This window comes from Cephus cinctus, unplaced genomic scaffold, assembly GCF_000341935.2.
Source record: "Cephus cinctus unplaced genomic scaffold, Ccin1 Ccin1_scaffold1034, whole genome shotgun sequence".
In the NCBI taxonomy this organism is placed as follows: domain Eukaryota; kingdom Metazoa; phylum Arthropoda; class Insecta; order Hymenoptera; family Cephidae; genus Cephus; species Cephus cinctus.
This window is the reverse complement of record NW_014333567.1, coordinates 390,551-410,057: the sequence shown is the minus strand read 5'-3', so window position 1 is coordinate 410,057 and position 19,507 is coordinate 390,551. Positions and strand designations below refer to the sequence as shown.

At 38.3% G+C, this 19,507-nt stretch overlaps 5 protein-coding genes and 1 non-coding gene across 14 annotated transcripts in view; 4 read left to right on the top strand and 2 right to left on the bottom strand.

Annotated features, from left to right (window-relative positions):
- Window positions 1-2,903, bottom strand: part of LOC107271704 (putative oxidoreductase GLYR1 homolog) — a 17,668-nt gene extending 14,765 nt beyond the window's left edge. The window contains exons 1-7 of the mRNA XM_015748002.2: window positions 2,763-2,903; window positions 2,631-2,667; window positions 1,868-1,956; window positions 1,662-1,788; window positions 1,445-1,546; window positions 1,095-1,289; window positions 391-564 (exon numbers count right to left, since the gene is read on the bottom strand). Coding sequence (XP_015603488.1) covers window positions 391-564; window positions 1,095-1,289; window positions 1,445-1,546; window positions 1,662-1,788; window positions 1,868-1,956; window positions 2,631-2,667; window positions 2,763-2,797 — 759 coding nt within the window. The 5' untranslated portion in view covers window positions 2,798-2,903. The remainder of the gene's footprint in view (window positions 1-390; window positions 565-1,094; window positions 1,290-1,444; window positions 1,547-1,661; window positions 1,789-1,867; window positions 1,957-2,630; window positions 2,668-2,762) is intronic.
- Window positions 2,904-3,342: 439 nt separating this feature from the next.
- Window positions 3,343-5,784, top strand: LOC107271705 (NEDD4 family-interacting protein 1-like). Of its 2 annotated transcripts, none has more exons than XM_015748003.2 (6): window positions 3,343-3,562; window positions 3,890-4,051; window positions 4,181-4,333; window positions 4,403-4,526; window positions 4,599-4,784; window positions 4,862-5,784. In XM_015748003.2, exons 1-6 carry the CDS (start codon window positions 3,536-3,538, stop codon window positions 4,963-4,965), a joined length of 756 nt encoding a protein of 251 aa, XP_015603489.1. In that variant the 5' UTR covers window positions 3,343-3,535; the 3' UTR covers window positions 4,966-5,784. The 2 variants fall into 2 exon arrangements, with proteins under 2 accessions (XP_015603489.1, XP_015603490.1); XM_015748004.2 differs by having other exon boundaries at window positions 3,345-3,562; window positions 3,893-4,051.
- A 158-nt stretch (window positions 5,785-5,942) lies between these two features.
- Window positions 5,943-6,014, top strand: Trnaq-cug. Its single transcript has one exon. It is a non-coding gene; the product is annotated as a tRNA-Gln (tRNA).
- Window positions 6,015-6,016: 2 nt separating this feature from the next.
- Window positions 6,017-9,521, top strand: LOC107271697 (vacuolar protein-sorting-associated protein 36). 3 transcript variants are annotated; one of them, XM_015747984.2, is made up of 8 exons: window positions 6,019-6,134; window positions 6,241-6,393; window positions 6,463-6,655; window positions 6,726-7,081; window positions 7,141-7,305; window positions 7,450-7,665; window positions 7,736-7,953; window positions 9,232-9,521. In XM_015747984.2, exons 2-7 carry the CDS (start codon window positions 6,298-6,300, stop codon window positions 7,907-7,909), a joined length of 1,200 nt encoding a protein of 399 aa, XP_015603470.1. In that variant the 5' UTR covers window positions 6,019-6,134; window positions 6,241-6,297; the 3' UTR covers window positions 7,910-7,953; window positions 9,232-9,521. The 3 variants fall into 3 exon arrangements, with proteins under 3 accessions (XP_024944751.1, XP_015603470.1, XP_015603469.1); XM_025088983.1 differs by lacking the exon at window positions 9,232-9,521 and having other exon boundaries at window positions 6,017-6,134; window positions 6,463-6,616; window positions 7,736-8,027; XM_015747983.2 differs by lacking the exon at window positions 9,232-9,521 and having other exon boundaries at window positions 7,736-8,027.
- LOC107271699 (peptidyl-prolyl cis-trans isomerase D) lies at window positions 8,255-10,558 on the bottom strand. Of its 3 annotated transcripts, none has more exons than XM_015747988.2 (7): window positions 10,281-10,557; window positions 10,111-10,196; window positions 9,869-10,006; window positions 9,497-9,795; window positions 8,999-9,133; window positions 8,686-8,940; window positions 8,255-8,616 (listed from the first exon to the last, which is right to left on the bottom strand). In XM_015747988.2, the coding sequence occupies exons 2-7, from the start codon at window positions 10,193-10,195 to the stop codon at window positions 8,398-8,400; spliced, it is 1,131 nt and encodes a 376-aa protein (XP_015603474.1). In that variant the 5' UTR covers window position 10,196; window positions 10,281-10,557; the 3' UTR covers window positions 8,255-8,397. The 3 variants fall into 3 exon arrangements, with proteins under 3 accessions (XP_015603474.1, XP_015603475.1, XP_024944752.1); XM_015747989.2 differs by having other exon boundaries at window positions 10,310-10,557; XM_025088984.1 differs by having other exon boundaries at window positions 8,686-8,904; window positions 10,111-10,558.
- A 1,195-nt stretch (window positions 10,559-11,753) lies between these two features.
- Window positions 11,754-16,932, top strand: LOC107271696 (splicing factor, suppressor of white-apricot homolog). 4 transcript variants are annotated; one of them, XM_015747981.2, is made up of 8 exons: window positions 11,754-12,130; window positions 13,014-13,183; window positions 13,265-13,470; window positions 13,566-13,788; window positions 13,882-13,961; window positions 14,901-15,074; window positions 15,170-16,476; window positions 16,561-16,932. In XM_015747981.2, the coding sequence occupies exons 1-8, from the start codon at window positions 11,937-11,939 to the stop codon at window positions 16,742-16,744; spliced, it is 2,538 nt and encodes an 845-aa protein (XP_015603467.1). In that variant the 5' UTR covers window positions 11,754-11,936; the 3' UTR covers window positions 16,745-16,932. The 4 variants fall into 4 exon arrangements, with proteins under 4 accessions (XP_015603467.1, XP_024944748.1, XP_024944749.1 ...); XM_025088980.1 differs by having other exon boundaries at window positions 11,761-12,130; window positions 12,209-13,183; XM_025088981.1 differs by having other exon boundaries at window positions 11,761-12,130; window positions 12,193-13,183.
- Window positions 16,933-19,507: the final 2,575 nt, after the last annotated feature.

The following is a 19,507-nucleotide window of genomic DNA, read 5'->3' as shown; positions in this document are numbered from 1 at the left end:
ACGACGATGAAAATAAAAATTATATAAATACGTTGCAAAAAATAGATCTTCAATTTTACCTCTTCAAAATTCCTTAAAAGTCTACGTCGTTGTTCCAACCAATTTCCCAAATTAAAACTATCCTATATACAGGAGATAATCGCAAGATATCCGCAGTCGGGTGGTACGTGTGAGCTCTAAAGGCAAGTGGAATGACTGATGCAACTCCGAGCAAATATATATATTTCTTCGTTCCCGATTAATTGACTTTAATGAGAAACGAGTGTTCACTGATCCCGTCAGCTATGATTTTCGTAATTGCAGTTACAACGAAGGGTGCGACATCGTCGAGCGACGAGATAGATAAAATTCGAAAAAGTAAAATCCAACAACAACAGAGTATGTACATACCTTCTCTTGCGTCCGATTCCAGACGATTACACTGTGCCCGCTGTTGATGAGGTTCTTGACGATACCACTGCCCATGATGCCGAGACCCAAGAAGCCAAATTTCAATGTCGAAGGAAGGATGTTTTTCTCCTTAAGAGTTTGTGAAAGCGTCTCGACATCGAGCGGCGGAGTTACCTGTCATGAAAACGATGGAACGGCATCACATTAGATGATCTTAAGGTTTACTAAGAGGACAATCAGATAATGCTTGCTCATAGAGCACAATTATTATCACGTTATCGTTTTTGCTACAACAATGACTAAACAATTGCATCTTAGGAAGCAACGGGGAAGCACGTTGACACTACGCGTCCTTTAAAACCTTTTCAACGTTATTCTACTTTTCGAAGGCGGTCTCTTTTCTTCGAAGCACGTTCACGTTGACTAGCAGGAAGTGACCATAGATCACAAAATTGGAATTTTCATGCTTTAAATTGTTATCACTAGATGAATTTATAAAAAGGATGCCCTTAGTAAGAATTCTTGGTAGAATTGACACTTAGTGTAAATGATTTCGATTTGTCAGTTATTCTGACTAACTAAACACGGTTAATTAACAAAAAAAAACGTCTTTTCAACCGTTCGTATGAAGTTGTGCAATGCAATCTTAGAGAGTCAACGTATACGAATAGCTGGAAGATAAAGATGTAAGGTGCATAACTTACAGGTCGTGCGATGTTGGCCGGCCTGTTCAGTAGAGTAGATCCCGACTTTCGCGGCGGCGTCGTGTGATTCAGAGCCGGGCTGATGCTGCTGGCGCGATTGCTGTTACTCGTGCTCGATTCCCTCCTCTGCTTCTTTGCAGGACGCCGGCCGTCACCACCTCCCTCGCTATCTAGTCTCTTTGCCTTTGGAGTTTCCTGAGACAGGTGTTGTCAAATCATTAGTAACAAGTCTCCCAACATTTGTGCAGGGAGTATGCGAAAAAAAAATGCATTAAAATGTCGCACGAAGATATTTACGGAAGACGCTATCTAGTCGGTAAAGTAATTACTTATTGACAGAAAGTGCGAACCTTGCGTGGTTTCGGTGTTTTTGTAGTTTTCTTTTCCATTGATATTGTGTCTTCCTTTAATCTATCAAACAGAGAATCTGGATCCAAGCCATCCTCGAATATCTGTAATATATATTTGTGTGTTTCATTGTGCCGAATAAACTATGATTTATTATAATACTATTACGTCATATGTATTCATAAAATACAGTGTTGAAGAGTATGTATCCAGACCAACCTCTCCTTTAGAAATAAACTCTTCTATAGCTTCGACAGCATCTTTGAATGCACCAGACTTGCTAGATTTGATCAGGGTATCCTTATATTCGTGATAAGGTTTAATATTAGACTCCTCAATCCATGCGCTAAAACAAATAAATTGTATATATTTCATACTATGTACATGGTGTGAGGAGGTCATTGAAGTCTCAGATAAAAACTTACTAGTTATTTGTTCCAAAAAAAAATATGCATTGAACTGGACCCTTCTTAGCATTTGCTGGTTTCTTTAAGTCCTTGGAAGGATTGGAGACCTTGAAAAGCCATGCTTATATTAATATTGTTTTTCTTTTCAGCTAAGTTTTCTTTATCTTAAACAATGTATTGCACTAAAAATAAATCACGAAAATGAAAGAAACGAACATTTCGTGAAAATGGAAGTAAAATGAAGAATCTATTAATACGGAAAGTGTATTCTACAGATATAAGAATAATTAAAGACGAATTTTTATTTCAAGAAAAAAACGGGGAAGTAAAACCTAATACCATCGTTCATTTTGATCATAGTCAGCGAAATATTATTGATACAAAAAAATTGAGACCAATGAATAAAGATTTGTGAAGAAAGTTTCCGCGGAATGCATTTCGAAAAAGTGCACGTCAGCATATCAGAACATTTTATTGCAAGAACTTTAGTTAACGATAAGCAACTACGATATGACTATTCGGCGAACTTAGGTTATATTTTCAATACTTGCGCGCCAATTCAAATTCAAAGGGTAATGTAGAAGTTCGAAACACACAGCGCGGCAAAACGGTCGCGCAAAAAGAGTAAAAATGTACTATTCTTACGAAAAAAAAGTGAAAAATAACGAGTATCTAAGTAAAATCCCGCCAAATTTGATGGCGTGGTAGTACTTTGATCGGGGCGCGCGCGCCTTTACCAAGCAAACTTCTGGAGAACCGTTAGCAGCCACTCATGACTTACCCGACCGGGCCACGGCGAGAATCCCTTCATCTTTGCCCTGAAATTCACAAAGTGCAACGATTAGTTACATACGTCGTTCTATGCTTCCTCGTTGCATTCGATGAAACATGTTAAAACCTAACTGATACACACCAAACCAAATCACCCAGTTTGAAAACTTCAGACATCTTCAAAAAAACCTGATCCTCCACTGACGATCGGCAAGCGACTGACTGCGGAGGTAAAGCGTCGTTTGTGTACAACAACGTAAACCAAATCAGCTACGTTGGGTCCACGTCAATCCAGTATCTTTTACTAATTTTTCCATAGACTATTAAAATAATTGTTCAGTTTATTAATTCTTTTGTCATTTTCTTATTTAATCGACTTCATTTTATTTTCACTTTCCAACAACTTTAAGTCAAGAAATACTATACGTTAAATCTGGATTTCCGGTAATGATGGGTAATGCCGGGATAGCAGACACTAGAGCAGTTAAGCTTAGTTCACTTGATGGTCCATTAAACTCGAAGAGTCGCGCTTAATTCAAAAGAGTTAGGAAGAACTTACAAATACAATCCGATTATGTCTTCAGAGAATCTTTACTCCAAAATATATGCGAAGGTGTCGAAATAAAACATTAAGAACTGGTACGTGACAAACGAACGTTAAAATAAACCGTTTTCTAGTTCAGTAAATTATGCACAGTCGAGAAGCTTTATGCGAAAAGAATGGACGTGACATTAACATGAAGAGCTACAATACGGAGGAACAATTTTACCAGCTGTCAGCCATCGATTGTGCGAAGTGTTACTGCATTGGCAAGATACGCGTTACGTGTTGATATAACAGATTATATTTCTCTTGACACTCAGTTTCACGAAATCTGACTTTCGTTCGCACGGTGCTTCGAACGTCCACAGAGCATGGATAATAATATTTCTTACAATATGGTACGTCATGTGCTCCGGCCTGTAGACTGTAAATACTATATTTCTGATAATGCCCTACCTAACACTCGATATCGCAATTTGTAATCCTTTGTACATTTTAGTGGAAATTTTCCGTCACATATTAATTCTATCAATACTTCAAGAAATCATTTGATTATGCTTACGCAAAAGTTTTTGGTTCTATTTTCTTTTTAATTCCTCTGTGGTTTTTAAACATTTTAATTGGTAATATCCCAAAACATCATTGTTATTATAATTTCTATTGGTTCTAACCAGTTCTAACTAATTGGTACTATCTTTAAATTATATGTAGCATCATTTTTTTAGCAGCCACAGTCAGTGATAAATAACGACACTCTTGTGGAAACTGGTGTGCGCAATGAAATTCCTACATTGACTGTAGCTCTGCCTGCAGTTCCAAGTAGCGTACATAGTCACACTGGTGAAGCTGCTGCTGTAGCAGCTCATGCTGCACCCATAGTCAGAATGGTAATATAATAACATTCCATGAAAAAATAAAACTAAAACACAGTATTGCGTACTCGATGAGTGTATTTTTTGTACTTATGTGTCAGCTTCTAAGCATAAATAACATTTTGTTCTAATATAATTTTTTAGGCTGAAGGAGAAGAGATACCTCCTCCCAAACCTGATTTTTCTGCCCCACCCCCATATGAGGTAGCTACTAAATTACCTAGTTATGAAGAAGTACAGCGTGAAAAAACTCTACAGGGCGAGACAACTCCTCATACTCATCCCCAAATTCATCTGGTGAGTAAAGTTTGAAACTTCTGTGAAGTTGTAAAGACATTTTTATATCGGTGGATTATTTTATTTCAGCCTGGAAGTATTAGAGCACCGCAGCAGCCATTGACTATTCTTGCCATAGATACAGAGGCTGCAGAAGGTGACCCAGAGAGTGGCCTTCTGGGAACTGATTTTATGTTCTTTACTGCTTTTTTGGGTAAATTTTTGAACTAAAAAGGTTGATTCCAAATTCATCATGTGCCGAGATATTAAATTATCGGTATTTCAGTTGCATTCCTTTTCAATTGGATTGGATTTCTCTTGCTGATGTGCTTCTGTCACACTATCGCATCACGATACGGAGCTTTATCTGGATTTGGACTTTCTCTAACCAAATGGACTTTGATTGTGAAGCATTCAACGGATCTTGCATCGCGCGAAAATTCTTGGCTTTGGTGGCTCATCATGGCATTTGGTAAGCGTTGAAGATTTTTATCTGTTTTTAAAGATCCGTTATTTATTTAGAAGAAAACTAATGTAAATGTTTTACAGGGATTTTGATTTGCGTACGCGCCATCATTCAGTATTTGAATATCAAGCGTGGCTGGAGGTTATTGTCAGGCAGTGCTCAAGAGCGCTTACTTTTTTTCTATTAAACCACGCAAAAAGTCGCACCTTTAATCCACTTGGCTTTAGTACAGCTGGCATTTCTATCCGGGGTTGTAGTTGTATAATATCTATATAACCGACATCCGTAATTACTACTATTTAATATATATGGAATGCATTAAATTGTAATAAATAGAAAAAAAAAGGCGAGACTCGACGATTTTAGCCAAATTCACTTTTTATGTAGTGATGAAACTATGCGCACGGAGAGTATCAAGGAACAAGTAAGGCAAATAGTTTCTGCACATGTTATTTATCTATTATCTTATGAATGTCATTTTCATATAAATTATCGTGATTTTTTATTGCTCAAATAGCATAAAGGATGCTTTTAATGGTGAAAGCTCATTGATTTGAATACCCGAAATTGTTACACTGAAGTTTGTGGTGCCGTAATGCACGGTACAGACATTATATCCGCATTCAATCGTATGAATCAAAATGAAGATTACTTCTTATGAAAAATCAAATATAAAATTTCTAACAGCATATATAAAAGCTATGTATGTATTATGAGAAAAAATTACTGTTACAAGTACATGTTATCCTATGCTTTATAGTATTAAACAAGACTTTAGGGGCTTTGGCTGTACACAAATCTATGTTGTATTGACATCCCGGATTGCTTGTTTATACATTATAATTTATACAAGAATAAAGAGAACTTAGCCGTAAGATGATTATACATAAATATACTAAATATACATGTACTATATTATTATTGTAATGCGAAGTATCTTATATATGAGCCTATCGAAAATTTAATTATTATTATATATACTTACAATTACACGGTATGTCTGAATCGTTTGTTTTTTTTTTTGTTTAACCGTATCCATTTTCGTGCATGATATTAATTTTTTTCTTTTTTATCCTAGTTTTGCATAACATGCAACGTATATGCATGTTTTCAAGAAGTTTAATAAATACCAATTAAGACTTTTGTATAAAATCTCAATCAAGAGGTCCCATGGTGTAATGGTTAGCACTCTGGACTCTGAATCCAGCGATCCGAGTTCAAATCTCGGTGGGACCTATATTTTTTTTTGCAACTTGATAAATCACTCGAAATTTTTTTTTGCAAAAGTATATCCTATATTATCTGCAGGTTCAAGATTCAATATTATTTTTTCAACAAGATTGCTAAAAGATTTTGGTAAGTGAAGAGTGCAGCATAAATATTCATATACCCACATACCGTGACCGATATATCAGAGCTTCTACATTATCGGTTATAATAAATTATATTTCAAACTTGACAGCTACCAGAAAAAACTACTTTGTCAACGTTGTTCTGCCTGGAGTTTTTTCCACGCACGATGAATAGATTTGAGTTTGTGGAGCCACGACACTTACCAAACGAAAGCTTTTTAATACGCGAAAGCGGTGTGTCCATTGTCGACGGCGAATTATTGGTACGGAAGTGTTGGTCGACGACATTTGGCTTGCACAGTGCCTAGGCATAACCTAAATATTTTTGACAGACCCAGTTCTCGAATGGAGAACTAACCCTAACGAGTCATAGGATTCTATGGGCGAGTTCCAAGGATAGTTCACAAAGGCAGATTTACCTTGCACTCAGTTTGCATTATGTGGTGCATGTTGAAGAAGATGGTTCTAGGACATATTCCTCACCGGGTAAAGATGTCGTTTTGCACTTAACAGAGGTTTCTAATGGTAATAGATTTACGTTTAAATTTCGAAATCTTTATTTCACTTTAATAAATTTACTGTTATCTCCATGTAGAAAAAATGCCTGGACCAGCTTCTCGCAGTTTCAGTAACTATGTGAGACTGTCCTTTAGAAATGAATCACTTACGCAATTCATTTCGCTCTTGACCAATACCATTATGAGAAGAACTTGGGAACTTACACCTGTAATGCAGTCATTAAGTGGGTTAAATTTTGGCCAAAGTGAATCTAGTGGTTCTATGCCCATGATAAAGACACGTACTGGAATAATTGGAATCGAGAGAAGTCTTCAAGAGAAACAGAAGGCAACAGATGAAAGTATATCTATGGCATTTCAGGATTTAAAAAAATTAATGGGCATGGCAAAAGATATGGTTGCTATATCAAAAACTATTTCTGCTAAGATAAGAGTGAGTACTCTCCATTTATGAAATGCTCAAGCATATTTTAAATATATATAAAATTTTAGGAAAGACAAGGAGACATCACAGAAGATGAAACCATTCGATTTAAAGCCTACTTGATGAGCTTAGGTATTGATGATCCTGTAACTAGAGACGCCTACAAAAGCAGTAATGAATACTTTAAACAACTGGCTAAACAACTCGCGCAAATCTTAGAAGAACCAATAAAGGTCAGTTTATTATAACTTGATAGTTGCAACTCGATCACGGGTAGTGAAGCTAGTACATAGCTTTTACCTCGTCATCGCATAACTTTGGTTCCTATTCACTTCAAACTATCGTGGTTTCACTGTATCTCTATCTTTCTTTTTCAGGAAGTCGGAGGCATGATGACGCTAACTGATGTTTACTGCCGCGTTAATCGGGCGAGGGGCTTGGAGCTTCTTTCTCCGGAAGATCTTTTAAATGCTAGCAGACAATTAGGGTCGTTAGGTTTGCCGATAATCCTAAGGGTTTTCGACAGCGGAGTTATGGTTCTTCAGTTACGCTCACACGATGACAAAGCTATTGTGGAAGCCGTTGCTGAATTGGTATGTATCCTCGATGATGCTCTCTCGAAACAATTAACATGCATTAAGCTCTGTTTACGATTAATTACAGCTGGAAGAACGTAAGTCGATAACTGCCGAAGAATTGGCCCAAACAGAGGGCCTCTCCGTAACGTTGGCGCGAGAGAGATTACTTGCCACAGAGAAGGCAGGAAAGGCCTGCAGAGACGACTCGATAGAAGCTCTTAGATTTTATCCAAATCTTTTTCTGACGATGGATGTGTGATCGACTTTGTTTTGGTCAATTCAACCTTTATCATTTGTCGAATGGCAAGTACAATGTATCTCACAGACAGATAAGGATAGAAATGCAGTACACATAATAAAGCATTTACAAAAATGTATTTTTTATTATTGTACCAATGAGTTGTATAATCTCTGTCAGAAGATCAAACTTCAAATTAATTTATCACATGAAATTAGTTAAAAGAATAATTGAGTAATGTATCCAAGGCGCATCATAATTTCTTGCCAGCTTAATTATTAGAATTTTTTTTAGTCAGTATCCATGATAGTATATAAAAAATCGTCAGCTTGATGTTCACAAGACAACGATCTATCATACACAATGTCAAAATTAAAATAATTTATTTAAGTAATTTTTGTTTACACGTTATATTTTTAAATTTTTTACAAAGGTTGTTGCTGCTTACTACTGATTTTCATGCGAGGCATGAAGATCATATACCTCACATAATTGAATTTTTTTAAATTTTATTTAAACATTCTTTGACAAGTTTCTTTTTCAACTGCAAGATAGGTGCGAATTATTTTTTGGACTTTGCTAATCTCTGCCTGGATATCTTTGTTATTAGGACACTCGCGATCTGCACGTTTCAAGTCTTCCAACCCGAGGTTGTATTCGTTCAAGCCCATGTACGCTTGGCCTCTTCTGAACAGAGCTTTGCTATTTGATTTATCCATTTGTAGAACCTAAAATTTAATGTATCAGTTAGAAAACGCAGATCATATCAACAGAGGTACTAATATGAACTGACTTACCTCATTGCACAAGTTCAGCGCATCTCGATGCTTCCTCAACTTTAAATTGGCAGCAGCCAAGTTAAGCATAATAACTATTTTGTTCTCAATAAATGATTGCCCTTCTTCATCAGGCAAATTCTTTAATGTTCTAGCCCATTCATGATATCTTAGGGCTTTCTTATATTTTCGTCCAGCATCAACATAATTGTTTTGCCCAAAATAGTAGTTCCCTGAATCCTTTATGATTTGTATGACATTCTCCAGATATTTATACTACAAAACACATAATTGCATCTAATGACCTGTAAAGTTAAATTTGTTAAGTGCTTACCGTGAATTTGTTAGTGTACATTTTATAATCCCAATCTTCAGGCCAAGCAGTAAAAACATCTTTCGTTCCATCCTTTTCTTCTAATCCCCAGCACTCACCCCATTTTAATTCACCACAATCTATTATATATATTTTCTGGAAATTATTATTACTTATGATATCAATAATAAATGACATCCAAATTGAAACAGGATTTGTAATTGGTTTCAATAGAGCCAAAATCTTTATTTCAGGATAAAGAAGACTCTTGAATGGTATTGCTCATGACTATCTATACTGAAGTAATCATCCCACTGCCTGGTAAGTCAAAGAAACTGTGTTAGCTCAATGTGAAGTAATACCATGTAATGTCTAATAAGGATCTCCAATCTTGAATGCAATGGTTCGCTATGTACATCAAGTACAAAACCTGTTACTACTTGTACTCTTGCGATATGACAAATTCTTTACAAATATGCCATTGAAAAATTATGTATTAAGTAAAAAAGCAATGCTTACCTCTACAGGCTTATCCTTTACTGTAGTAACGCAACTTATTTCTTTTACTACACCAAAACCTTTCAAAACTTTACCAAATACCACATTGGTACCATCCAAGTGCGAGCAAGGTACAGTAGTGATGATAAATTGGGAACTGTTGGTATTAGGATGTCGTGCATTTACCATACTAAGCAATCCTCCTGTATTATGTGAAATTTCAAAACTCTCATCCTCGAAAGTTTTTCCATAAATACTTTCACCACTCGTTCCATCATAGTTTATAATATCACCCCCTTGAATCATGAACTGAGGCACCACTGTGAATATGTAACAAAATATTTAGGAAAAAGATATAAATGAAAAATGACATTGATCTGAAATGTTTCTTACCCTTATGAAAAATTGAGCCCTTGTAGTGGAGTGGTTTTTTATTAATCCCTACTCCTTTTTCACCGGTGCATAGTGCACGGAAATTTTCAGCCGTTCGCGGAACGGTGTCCTTAAATAGTTCCAGCACGATCCTCCCAACTGTGTGCACATCGTGAGAATACTCGTATTACGATACATTCAAAGAAGACGAATATATTTTCGAGAATGAGATTTAGTCTCAGGAACAAGAGAAAAAAAGATACCTTTCTCTGGTCCAACCGCTATATCCAGAAAAACAATAGGATTTTGTTCGAAGACGTCTACCTGATCCTCCAAAGGCCGCTTCATCCTTTTAGGTAAAAAATAAGTTATCTTGTGGAAAAGGTCAGAGGTTTCCTTTTTCCTTTCTATCGCGTGGAATCAGCTTAAGTAACTGACTACATGGCAATTCAAGCAACAAACCAAATCAAACCGTACAGGTGCGCACGGGATTGTTATACATATAGCACTTGATTACACTTGAGGTATATTCCGAATATTACTGCCAGTACTGCACCAACACTGTGTTCGTATTCATCCACACGCATCTAAGAGAGATGTAATTACGTTTACAGTACTGTCAGTAAATTTCGGAACACATCCTTGATAGCACTGCAAACACATGCGTATTCCTTCCTTTCCTCGTGACTGTATCCCCATTAGGGGATATGTGTCACTCACTACGTAGTCATACGTAGTACCAGAGATGCGTATGGATATCACAGGGAATATAAGTAGATTGCCAATACAGAGATGAGCAGAGAGATTCTCAACGCTACGGATTTAGGCAGAGATGAGTAGGGAGATGCACAACGTTACGGTTTTAAGCGATATCAAAATCATGGCGTAATCAGTATTATTCATATATCTTAATTCAATAATATTCATATATTAAACACTATATCAGTAGGTTCGGAAGTAGGATTTTATGATCATTGGATCCGTCGATAATGCGCATCCCGTCGTAGCCGGGCTAAACGTGAACACGAAGGTGTAGCTTGGCAGGCAGAGGTTCTCCGCTACTTAACGCTGATTCCCAAAGCAAAACTTTGAACGAGACCGCTCAACAGATATAGAATAAATATATTTTTTTTGCAATCTTAAATTCGAGCGCGCAGTGTAAGCTCGTTAAGATTTACTATGAGAGAAGTCAGCACCTCATGCTTGCTTGCACTGAAGCGTATGATGCCACCAGTATCTTTAATAGATATTTTGCCGATGTTGCGTAGCAGAACTATTCTTAAAATCTATCAGGAACCATAGAACACCTCGAGAACTATTGAAAAGGTCTATTGATCATTTTTCAAAAATTGAGGTGCTACGCGGGTATCAAGTTGGCCCCGCACTATCTTAAAAATGTCTCAAGAATGATTCAATAATAGACTTTTTCAATAGTTCTTTAGGAGTTCTATAGTTCCTGATAGTTTTTAACAACCGTTCTACTATGTAACATTGGTAAAACACGTATTTTTAAAAAATTGAGGTGCTACGGATGTGAAGTTGTTATCTCAGTATTTGGAAAGCATTTCATTCATACGCTTTTTCAATAGTTCTTGAAGAATTCTATAGTTCTCGGCCTCGTTCTAAGGGTTGATTAGAGATCCAGCGGTGAGTAGCGAAGAAGCTCCGCTCGTCAAGCTACACGTTCGTGATCACGTTCACCTCGACTACGACGGGATACGCGTTATCGACGAAGGTGATGATCACAAAATCCTGCTTCCGGACTCGCCGCTACGATTTAATGCCATGCTTTTGGTATCGCCCAGAGTTCAGTGTATCGCCCATCATTCCGAACCTATAGCATAGGTTTTTTTAACGCATTTTAAGGACACTGACCGGAAGACAACTAGCGCCACGTGTGGCAAAATTTCGTGATGGTGGCGTTGAACATTCCAAGAACCGACCCGACTGGACCGGAACAATTCATGCCAGGGAACTTCAGTCAACCCAGTCAACCTAGCAAACACGTCGCATTATTTCTACGATCACCAGCACGTCTACTGGTAGAAACCGCTCATTAATCCACATGTGTAGCAGCATATCGTGAAAAATGGCGTCGAAGAGCCAAAGATGGCTGGTTGATTCGGGAATTCTACGTAAAAAGAATTGTGAAGAGGAACCGCAGGAGCTGTTGGTGTTCGGATATAGCTGCAAATTATTTCGGGACGATGAGAAGGCGAAAATGATTGATCAGGGGAAGCATTTGATACCATGGATGGGCGATAACACATTGAAGATAGACAGGTCCGTTTACCTAACCTAAAAGTATTTATCGTCTAGAATACGTATCTTTACATAACGCACAGTACTTTTAACGCTTAGAGGAATGATATCTCAGACCAAAAGACAAAGTGAGATGCCGATCAGATGGAAGAATTCAAGTTCGGCACCTGCACAATTAATAATGTATGGATAAGCAATCTGGAGACTGTTTAAGGTTTCCGCAGGTGTTCAAGCCGCGAAGGCGCTGTGTGGCAGCGCGAAATGCGCTCTGCACGGGCGCAGAGTAAGGTGCTTTCTTGAAGTGGTGCCTCCGGCTGACCGTCGGCGCTGCAGCAAGGTGAGACACAGCGTAGAGAGACAAAAGGCTGCTGACGACTGCACGTATTGCAGTCGCTCAGCATGGTATGTATTAGCGTCACTATAGTCAGAAGGGACAGGAACAACGACTAAATGTTGGATCAAACAAAATTTAGTTCTGCTCACATTTTAGTCCAATGTTACTATTCTAAAATATATCATTGAAAATTAATTTGAATGGAAATTTTTCAACTCTGACAAATTATATTCCTATAACTCGTTTACGTACAGTTATAATATATTCCTTACAACATACTTTTCCCTTATTGGGTCTATCTTAAATTTGTTCACGACTGGTTTCCATTATTTTACTCAGTCAAACATTAATGGACATGACAGTTTAGGCATTATCTACTGCCAGTACAGTATAGGATCATTTAATTGTTTGAAATATTGAATAACAAACGTGTCTTTGTCGTCATTCACAGGATTCACCCTGGCGATATATGCTTACCAAGGCTGTTTTATTTTCAGATGCTGACTGCAGCCATAACCTTTTACACCTTAAACATTTTCCTTCTTTAATTCGACAATTATATGTCTCTAGATACGATGGACGTGGAGCCTTGGGGGACTTAAGGATACATGAGCCTCCTACTGGTGGCTTTGACCAACGTACAATCCTTACGGAAGATGAACTGAAGGTTGAACAACTGTGTGATGAGGAGCGATATAGATCTCTGTATAGTAACGATGCAGAGGAGACAATGTATCATGGTAAGTATCAATAAATTTTATCGCCTATGTTCTAAGTATAATTACCTACTGTTATACATCAATGTCTATAACTGAGTGTAGAAGAGGAGATGAAGAGACTGCACCAAGCGCTGGATTCGGAAAACACTTACGGCCAAGTAGCGTACAACTATAATGAAGATGAAGACAGCCAAAAAGCCACATGTGAAGATTCACAAAGTTCAAAACAGTCCGAAGGTTCTCAAGAAGAGGAGGATCAAGCTTTCCTTCCGCCTCCCGAACTCGAGATTCCACGGGGCGTTATGCTTGTAAGGAATTCCTAAATTGCTTCACTGCGTATCAACGGTACACTCTTGATTGTCATTATGAATAATCGCTTTTTTTTAAATTTCATCTGTTACAGCCTGAAACACAAAAGCTGAATGCAATCATAACAAAGACCGCACTTTTTATAAGTCGTCAAGGTGGCCAAATGGAGATCCTAATAAAAGCCAAACAAGCAAACAACCCGCAATTCGCTTTCCTCTCAATAGATGGTGCGCTACATCCATACTACAGATATATGCTAGAAGCCATTAAATCTGGGAAATATAACCCAGAGAAGCAGCCTGAAAAAGAAGAATCTGGTACCACAAATATGTTGAATAACGATTGAAATAGTCTTCCAAAAAAATTGAGATAAACTTTAAGAAAGAACGCGTAAATTTTTTTGACTGCAGACCCTGAGGAAGAGTCCGATGGAGATGACGGCAGTTACCTTCACCCGAGTCTCGCGCCGTCATTTACAAAAGTGGAAGCGGTAGGTTCCTTGGCCAATGGCATCTTAGTAGAATGTTGTTGCACGACAAAATGCTCGCGGTACGACCTACCCTCTGGTTGGTGAGTCCTGAGGCGGTGAGTTCTGCGGCATTTGACATCTACGTTGCGATTGTCGAAGGTTCGTGTAAACGACAAGCGAGTATCGTCGCCCATTTTGTGGGTGCAATATTCACGTGCGCAAGAACGAACAACAACAAACGATTTGCGTATAACGATCGAGCTTGCGTCGCGGACGGCATCAAATCGCGCGGTTAGGTTTAGAAGGATGACACCTAGTGATAACGCATCGCAATACTAACTTACATGTGAAATATTTCTGTTTCCAGGGCTGGTTCTGGTATGCATTGGATCGACCGTTGTGCCCCTTTGTTTATATATCTACTCTACACTGAACAATGTGACTTTTCTTGATAAAGATTCATTTATATTCAAAGCAGACTAAATTTCGAATAGTCAAATACGAAATACAGCCTACTAGTCCTCGAACTTGCAAATTTAATAGTCCACAATTTCTATTCTTGATCTGCATTCCTTTTTTGAATTGAACTCTTGTCGGTGAATCATCCCTTTGCTGATAAGGTGTACTAGTTTCGTGACCATGTTTGCTATTTAAAAACCATTGACCTTTGCCAAAAATTGCTTAGTATTCTCTTTCGTGGAATATTGATCTTTCCAAAGAAGAATGTAAACTCTGTTAACGCGATCCGTGCGCGAAACTGGAACATTTGTCATAATGGAGTATATGCAATAACTTATGTTATCATTGACATTATCTTATCTTAGACATATCCGTAGAAACAATGATCTCTCGTACTTGTACTAGAGAAAAACATAATACTAGGCAATTAATAGGAAAGTATAATTATAAACACGGTTCCGAAGGTGGTGACTTTCTAAGAGATTTGAACTTGATTCGCAGGCACCCAGTATACCGAGCATACAGTACAAGCCCTCGGCAGATTGTGCCTATTCCATGCTAGTCAATAAAATCACTGGGAAGCCGCCACCGTCGAAGATGCCACCTCAACAGACCGAAGTACCGGCTCAGCCAATGCCGCCACCAACTGAATACTATCATCAGGTGCCGTCGCAGGTGTGTATTACATATTAATCCTCAAGGTCTTTGCTTATTCATGCGCTGTTGACACAGTGAGAATATTTCTACAGGTAATTTCTTTTCTTTCGTAGGGGTACCCGACCTGTTCTACAACACCACAACAGTACTCTCATGGTCCGGTAATATACGGTCCTAATGGTCAAGTACAGTCACCAGCTCAAATTGTATCCTCATGCGTACCATCCATTCCATCATACAGTGACGTCCACGTGACTCAATCACAAATCAAAGATTCATTAGTGGCTCCATTAGTTCCCTATGGTCCTGCACCCCCTAAACCACTGAGTAGGCCATCGTTTATCGTACCACCAGCAGACGTTCAAATAATCATTGACAAAATGGCTAGTTACGTGGCTAAGAACGGTCGGGACTTCGAGGCCATTGTGAAGAATAAGGGTGACCCTAGATTCAACTTTCTTGAACTATCTCACCAATACCATGGTTATTACGCTCACAAATTGACCATGTACGAGGGTGCTATAAATCCCAGAGTCCTCACAGAGGAAGAACTTCTTCAGAAGCAAGAACCGCAAGAGGAAAAACAGAAAAAACTCGAGGAGTTGCAAAAGAAACAGCAAAGAATGGAGGAAGTGCAGAAAAGAGTGAAGATGATACAGGCAAAGAAGAAGAGCGACGTCAAAGGTGAACAGAATACGGGAAACAAACAAATTACCACGGTCTCTTTTTCAATAAAAAAGCCCAAGGAAGGTGAAGCAACAGTTATGGAGAAGCGCAGCGCATTGCCAATGGAAGAAAGCGATGATGAGAGCGAGAATGACAGGAAAGAGGTGAACTCGAAATCCAATTCGCCGCAAAACCTTATCGAAGACGTACTAAGTACAAAAACAGAGAAGGAAACATCAAGGGAGGAGGAGAAAAGACCAAAAATTGAGGAGCGTGACTTTGTCGATCTTACCGATGATATTCTGGAGGATTGCCAGAAGGAGGCCAGGAACAAACAGGCAGAGGAGAGAATTAAGGACAAATTGGCTGCTGCCGCAAGAGACAAGCTGGCAGCGACCTCCAGAGAAAGGTTATTGCAGCTGGAAAGGAAGAAAAAGGCGGCTATGTTTCTTAGCCAAATTCAAGCACCAGTAACGAATAAACCAATCATTACAATGGCAATAAATTTGACCGCCAATCTTAAGAAAGATGCAGACTCGGACGAAGTGCATTCGGTGCCGTCACCGACGCTCGAGAACGACGACTGCGAGGAATCCAAGAGTAACAGTAATACTCTGATGAACAGACTGAAGAGTGCGGATCTTAGTGGAAAACGATCCAGACCTCGCTCCAGGAGTCGTAGTACAAGTGGAAGCCACACTGATCGACACAAACAGCACAAGAAACACAAGAAAAAGAAAAGCTCGCACAAAAGGTAACGTCAATAATCTTATTTCTATTTTATAGATTACACTACGGTACGGAAAATCATAATCACGTTTTACGTCACGTTTTGCAGTTATGAAAGTCCGAGTAGCTCGAAGTCACGCAAGTCAAAGAAGAGCAACAAAAAATCATCGTCATCGTCATCATCTTCAAGGCACAGATCACGATCGCGGACACCATCTTACAGACATCAGCACCGATCAAAGCACCCGCGTAGGCCAAGCAATTCCAGCGATACGGATTCAAGTTCACCTTGAGCATCGTTTGCCATTATCTGATTTCGAAATATTGCGATAAGAGGACCGTGTAAAGATGTATATATAATATACGATAGTCGCTAACAGAGTTAATATCCATTTTGTCAAAAACAAAATAAAAAGGAGAAATGGATGGTCAATAAAAGTAAGCTCATGTGAAACCTGTGCATGAAATTGACGTTGAAGAATTATGCATTTCTATCTTTTAATGGCATTTTACACCTAAATAGTTTGGAGGAAAAACAATTGTTCATGTCTCGTCTACCAGTGAGCATTGAGGCGACCTAACTGAGTATTCCAGATTCTATCCGCACTTGCTGCACACTACTTGGATTCAGTGTTTATATTTTACAATCACGCAACTGCTTAGTAAACTGTGACGCAATCTTAGCACTAAACATACATACGTACAATTTTTTATAATCCTATTTTTGGCTTTAAAAAGGTCAAATGACTTGAGAATTACCTGTTTGCAGTAGCTATCAGTGAATGTTCTTCATTTTGTTTACGTCAGTACACGCGTTGCTCAATCTCTGTGCTTTTCCATAACGAAGGAAAGAGAGAGGTTATCATAAACTTGGATATATTTCCATGAATCACCGATCTGCTGCTTACACAGTTATTGCTCTGTGACTTTTCACATGTCATGTCAGGGCAGCCAAGGAAATGCGAAATTACGTGTAATCTCACAATAGTGTACTTTCATAATGTTATTCAGGGTGATATTTCTCACGACCATGTAGTCAAATTTCTAGATAAGAAACAATAACAACGTAGCTAGCAAATAGGAGTAACACTGAAAAATATTCGTAATGTTACTGCATACGTCTGATATATTATAAATTTGAATATTGTTTAGGAAAAACGTGTCTGGGACGAGATACCTGCATTGTTACCTGCTCTACTGAATAACAAATCTGATCTTCTTTCGATTATCACGTCAAGATAGAAAAGCCTACTTGAACGGGTCTACTGAATTGATTGACAATGGCTGAAGCGCGTAGAAATGGTTTGTTTAATAATTTTTATTAAAAAAGAAAGAAACTTATCAACCAACACGACCCCACAAGTAAGTAGCTGACCATTTTATTTTTATAGAGGTCACAGAACGTGTTACTGCCGATTTCATCAACTTTACTTAAAAATAAAAATAATCCAATCTATTATATTTGCACAATTGGAAAGTCGCAATTAAAACGTCACGATTAAAGAAGAACCTGATAACCAGAATCGCCTATCTAATGTCTGTTATGATAACAATTATCCAATGGCAATGTACAATTATCTAACTAGCAATAAACGTCAATGACGCATGTGTGCGTACTTCTAATAATTATGTTTTAGCTAAACTGAATATTACATATTTCACGGGTGATTTTCGTAACAACACTGGTGTAATGTGTACGCGTTACACTCGTACCAGCCGCACCATGTCTTATTTGCGTTTGAAATTTCACGCTGTGGGCGTGGAAAATGAAAAAGCAGTATTTTCTTTTATCACGGCGCATGAACTTTTCACTCGCGAATTGTCCTGCAACTCGGCCAATAAAGCTCAATTGCCAACGGTTGTACCTACCGTTGCTCTTTTCGTCGCACGTGTATCCTCGTTCATAAGCGCACTTTCGAAAAGCGCGCCATTAACTATCCATAGGGTTATTTTGAGCGACAGTCAGTTCGAAAGAGGCTCACGACTATGTATCATGCGACTGTAATCTAATTTTCTTCTGAAGCGAGTTGCGTCAAAAGTTCATTCAATTTTCTTCGACAGAGGTTTGCTGTTTAACGCAGATTAATGTGTCATTCAATTGACGACAATTGTTCATTTTAACTTTGAGCTCTACTGACAGTCAGACAAATGCTGTAAATGGGATACGAATCGACGAGCAGCGTGTTTCATCGGATATACATTAATTTTCTATTGCGTCTTTGCATTCCTCTAAGCACTTAAACTCCCTTCAGGCAGTTTCAGGATGTTTATGCTTCACTGTGTTCAGAGAGAATACACTGATCTCAAGATATTGAAAATTAGCGGCAAAAGTTACTTCGAAAAGATTGTATAAAGTAACCTATAAAAGTAACCTACTGGAAACTTGTACGTGCAATAAGATTTTATCTTCTTTTACGTGACGACGTTTTATTGCTTTCTAATAAAATCATGTTGATTGGCAATGTAAAAGCTCTGGCCCAGCATTCTACGCTCCTTTGTATACATATGCGCATTCATGCTGGACGCGAAACACACACGTTAAAGTCCCATCTAGCGCGAAAACGCTAATGAGTCTGTCCATAAAGGCTTCTCAAAAAGAACCAAACGGACCGAAGACTTTAAGAATACTTCCCAGTAGTATTGGATCTCGACGTTGAGAAATCTCACGACTCTTTTTCGATAGGAAGCGGCCTACTTTATTTCAAAGGGGAAGAATAAGCAGAGGCAGCATTATAGAATAAAATCATTTTCAAATTGGCAAAATCAATGCCACGGACAAAACATTATGATTGTTATTAAGCTAAGAATCGTTAGTAAATACATCCGAATGACGATGAATCTTCTTCCTCGTAGCGGTGCTGGTTAAAATGAATAGAGTAACTGCGCACTAATCGATTGGCACTTTGCAGATATACATGTATTGGCAACTCGTATGGTTGCCAGTCTTGATAGTTATTGCATTTCCCTGCTTCCCTTTATTGTTTTATCAAGAGCCGGATGACAGAAAGTGATAATATGGTTTTACAGAACTATGATCATCCCTGAGAATTCGCGAG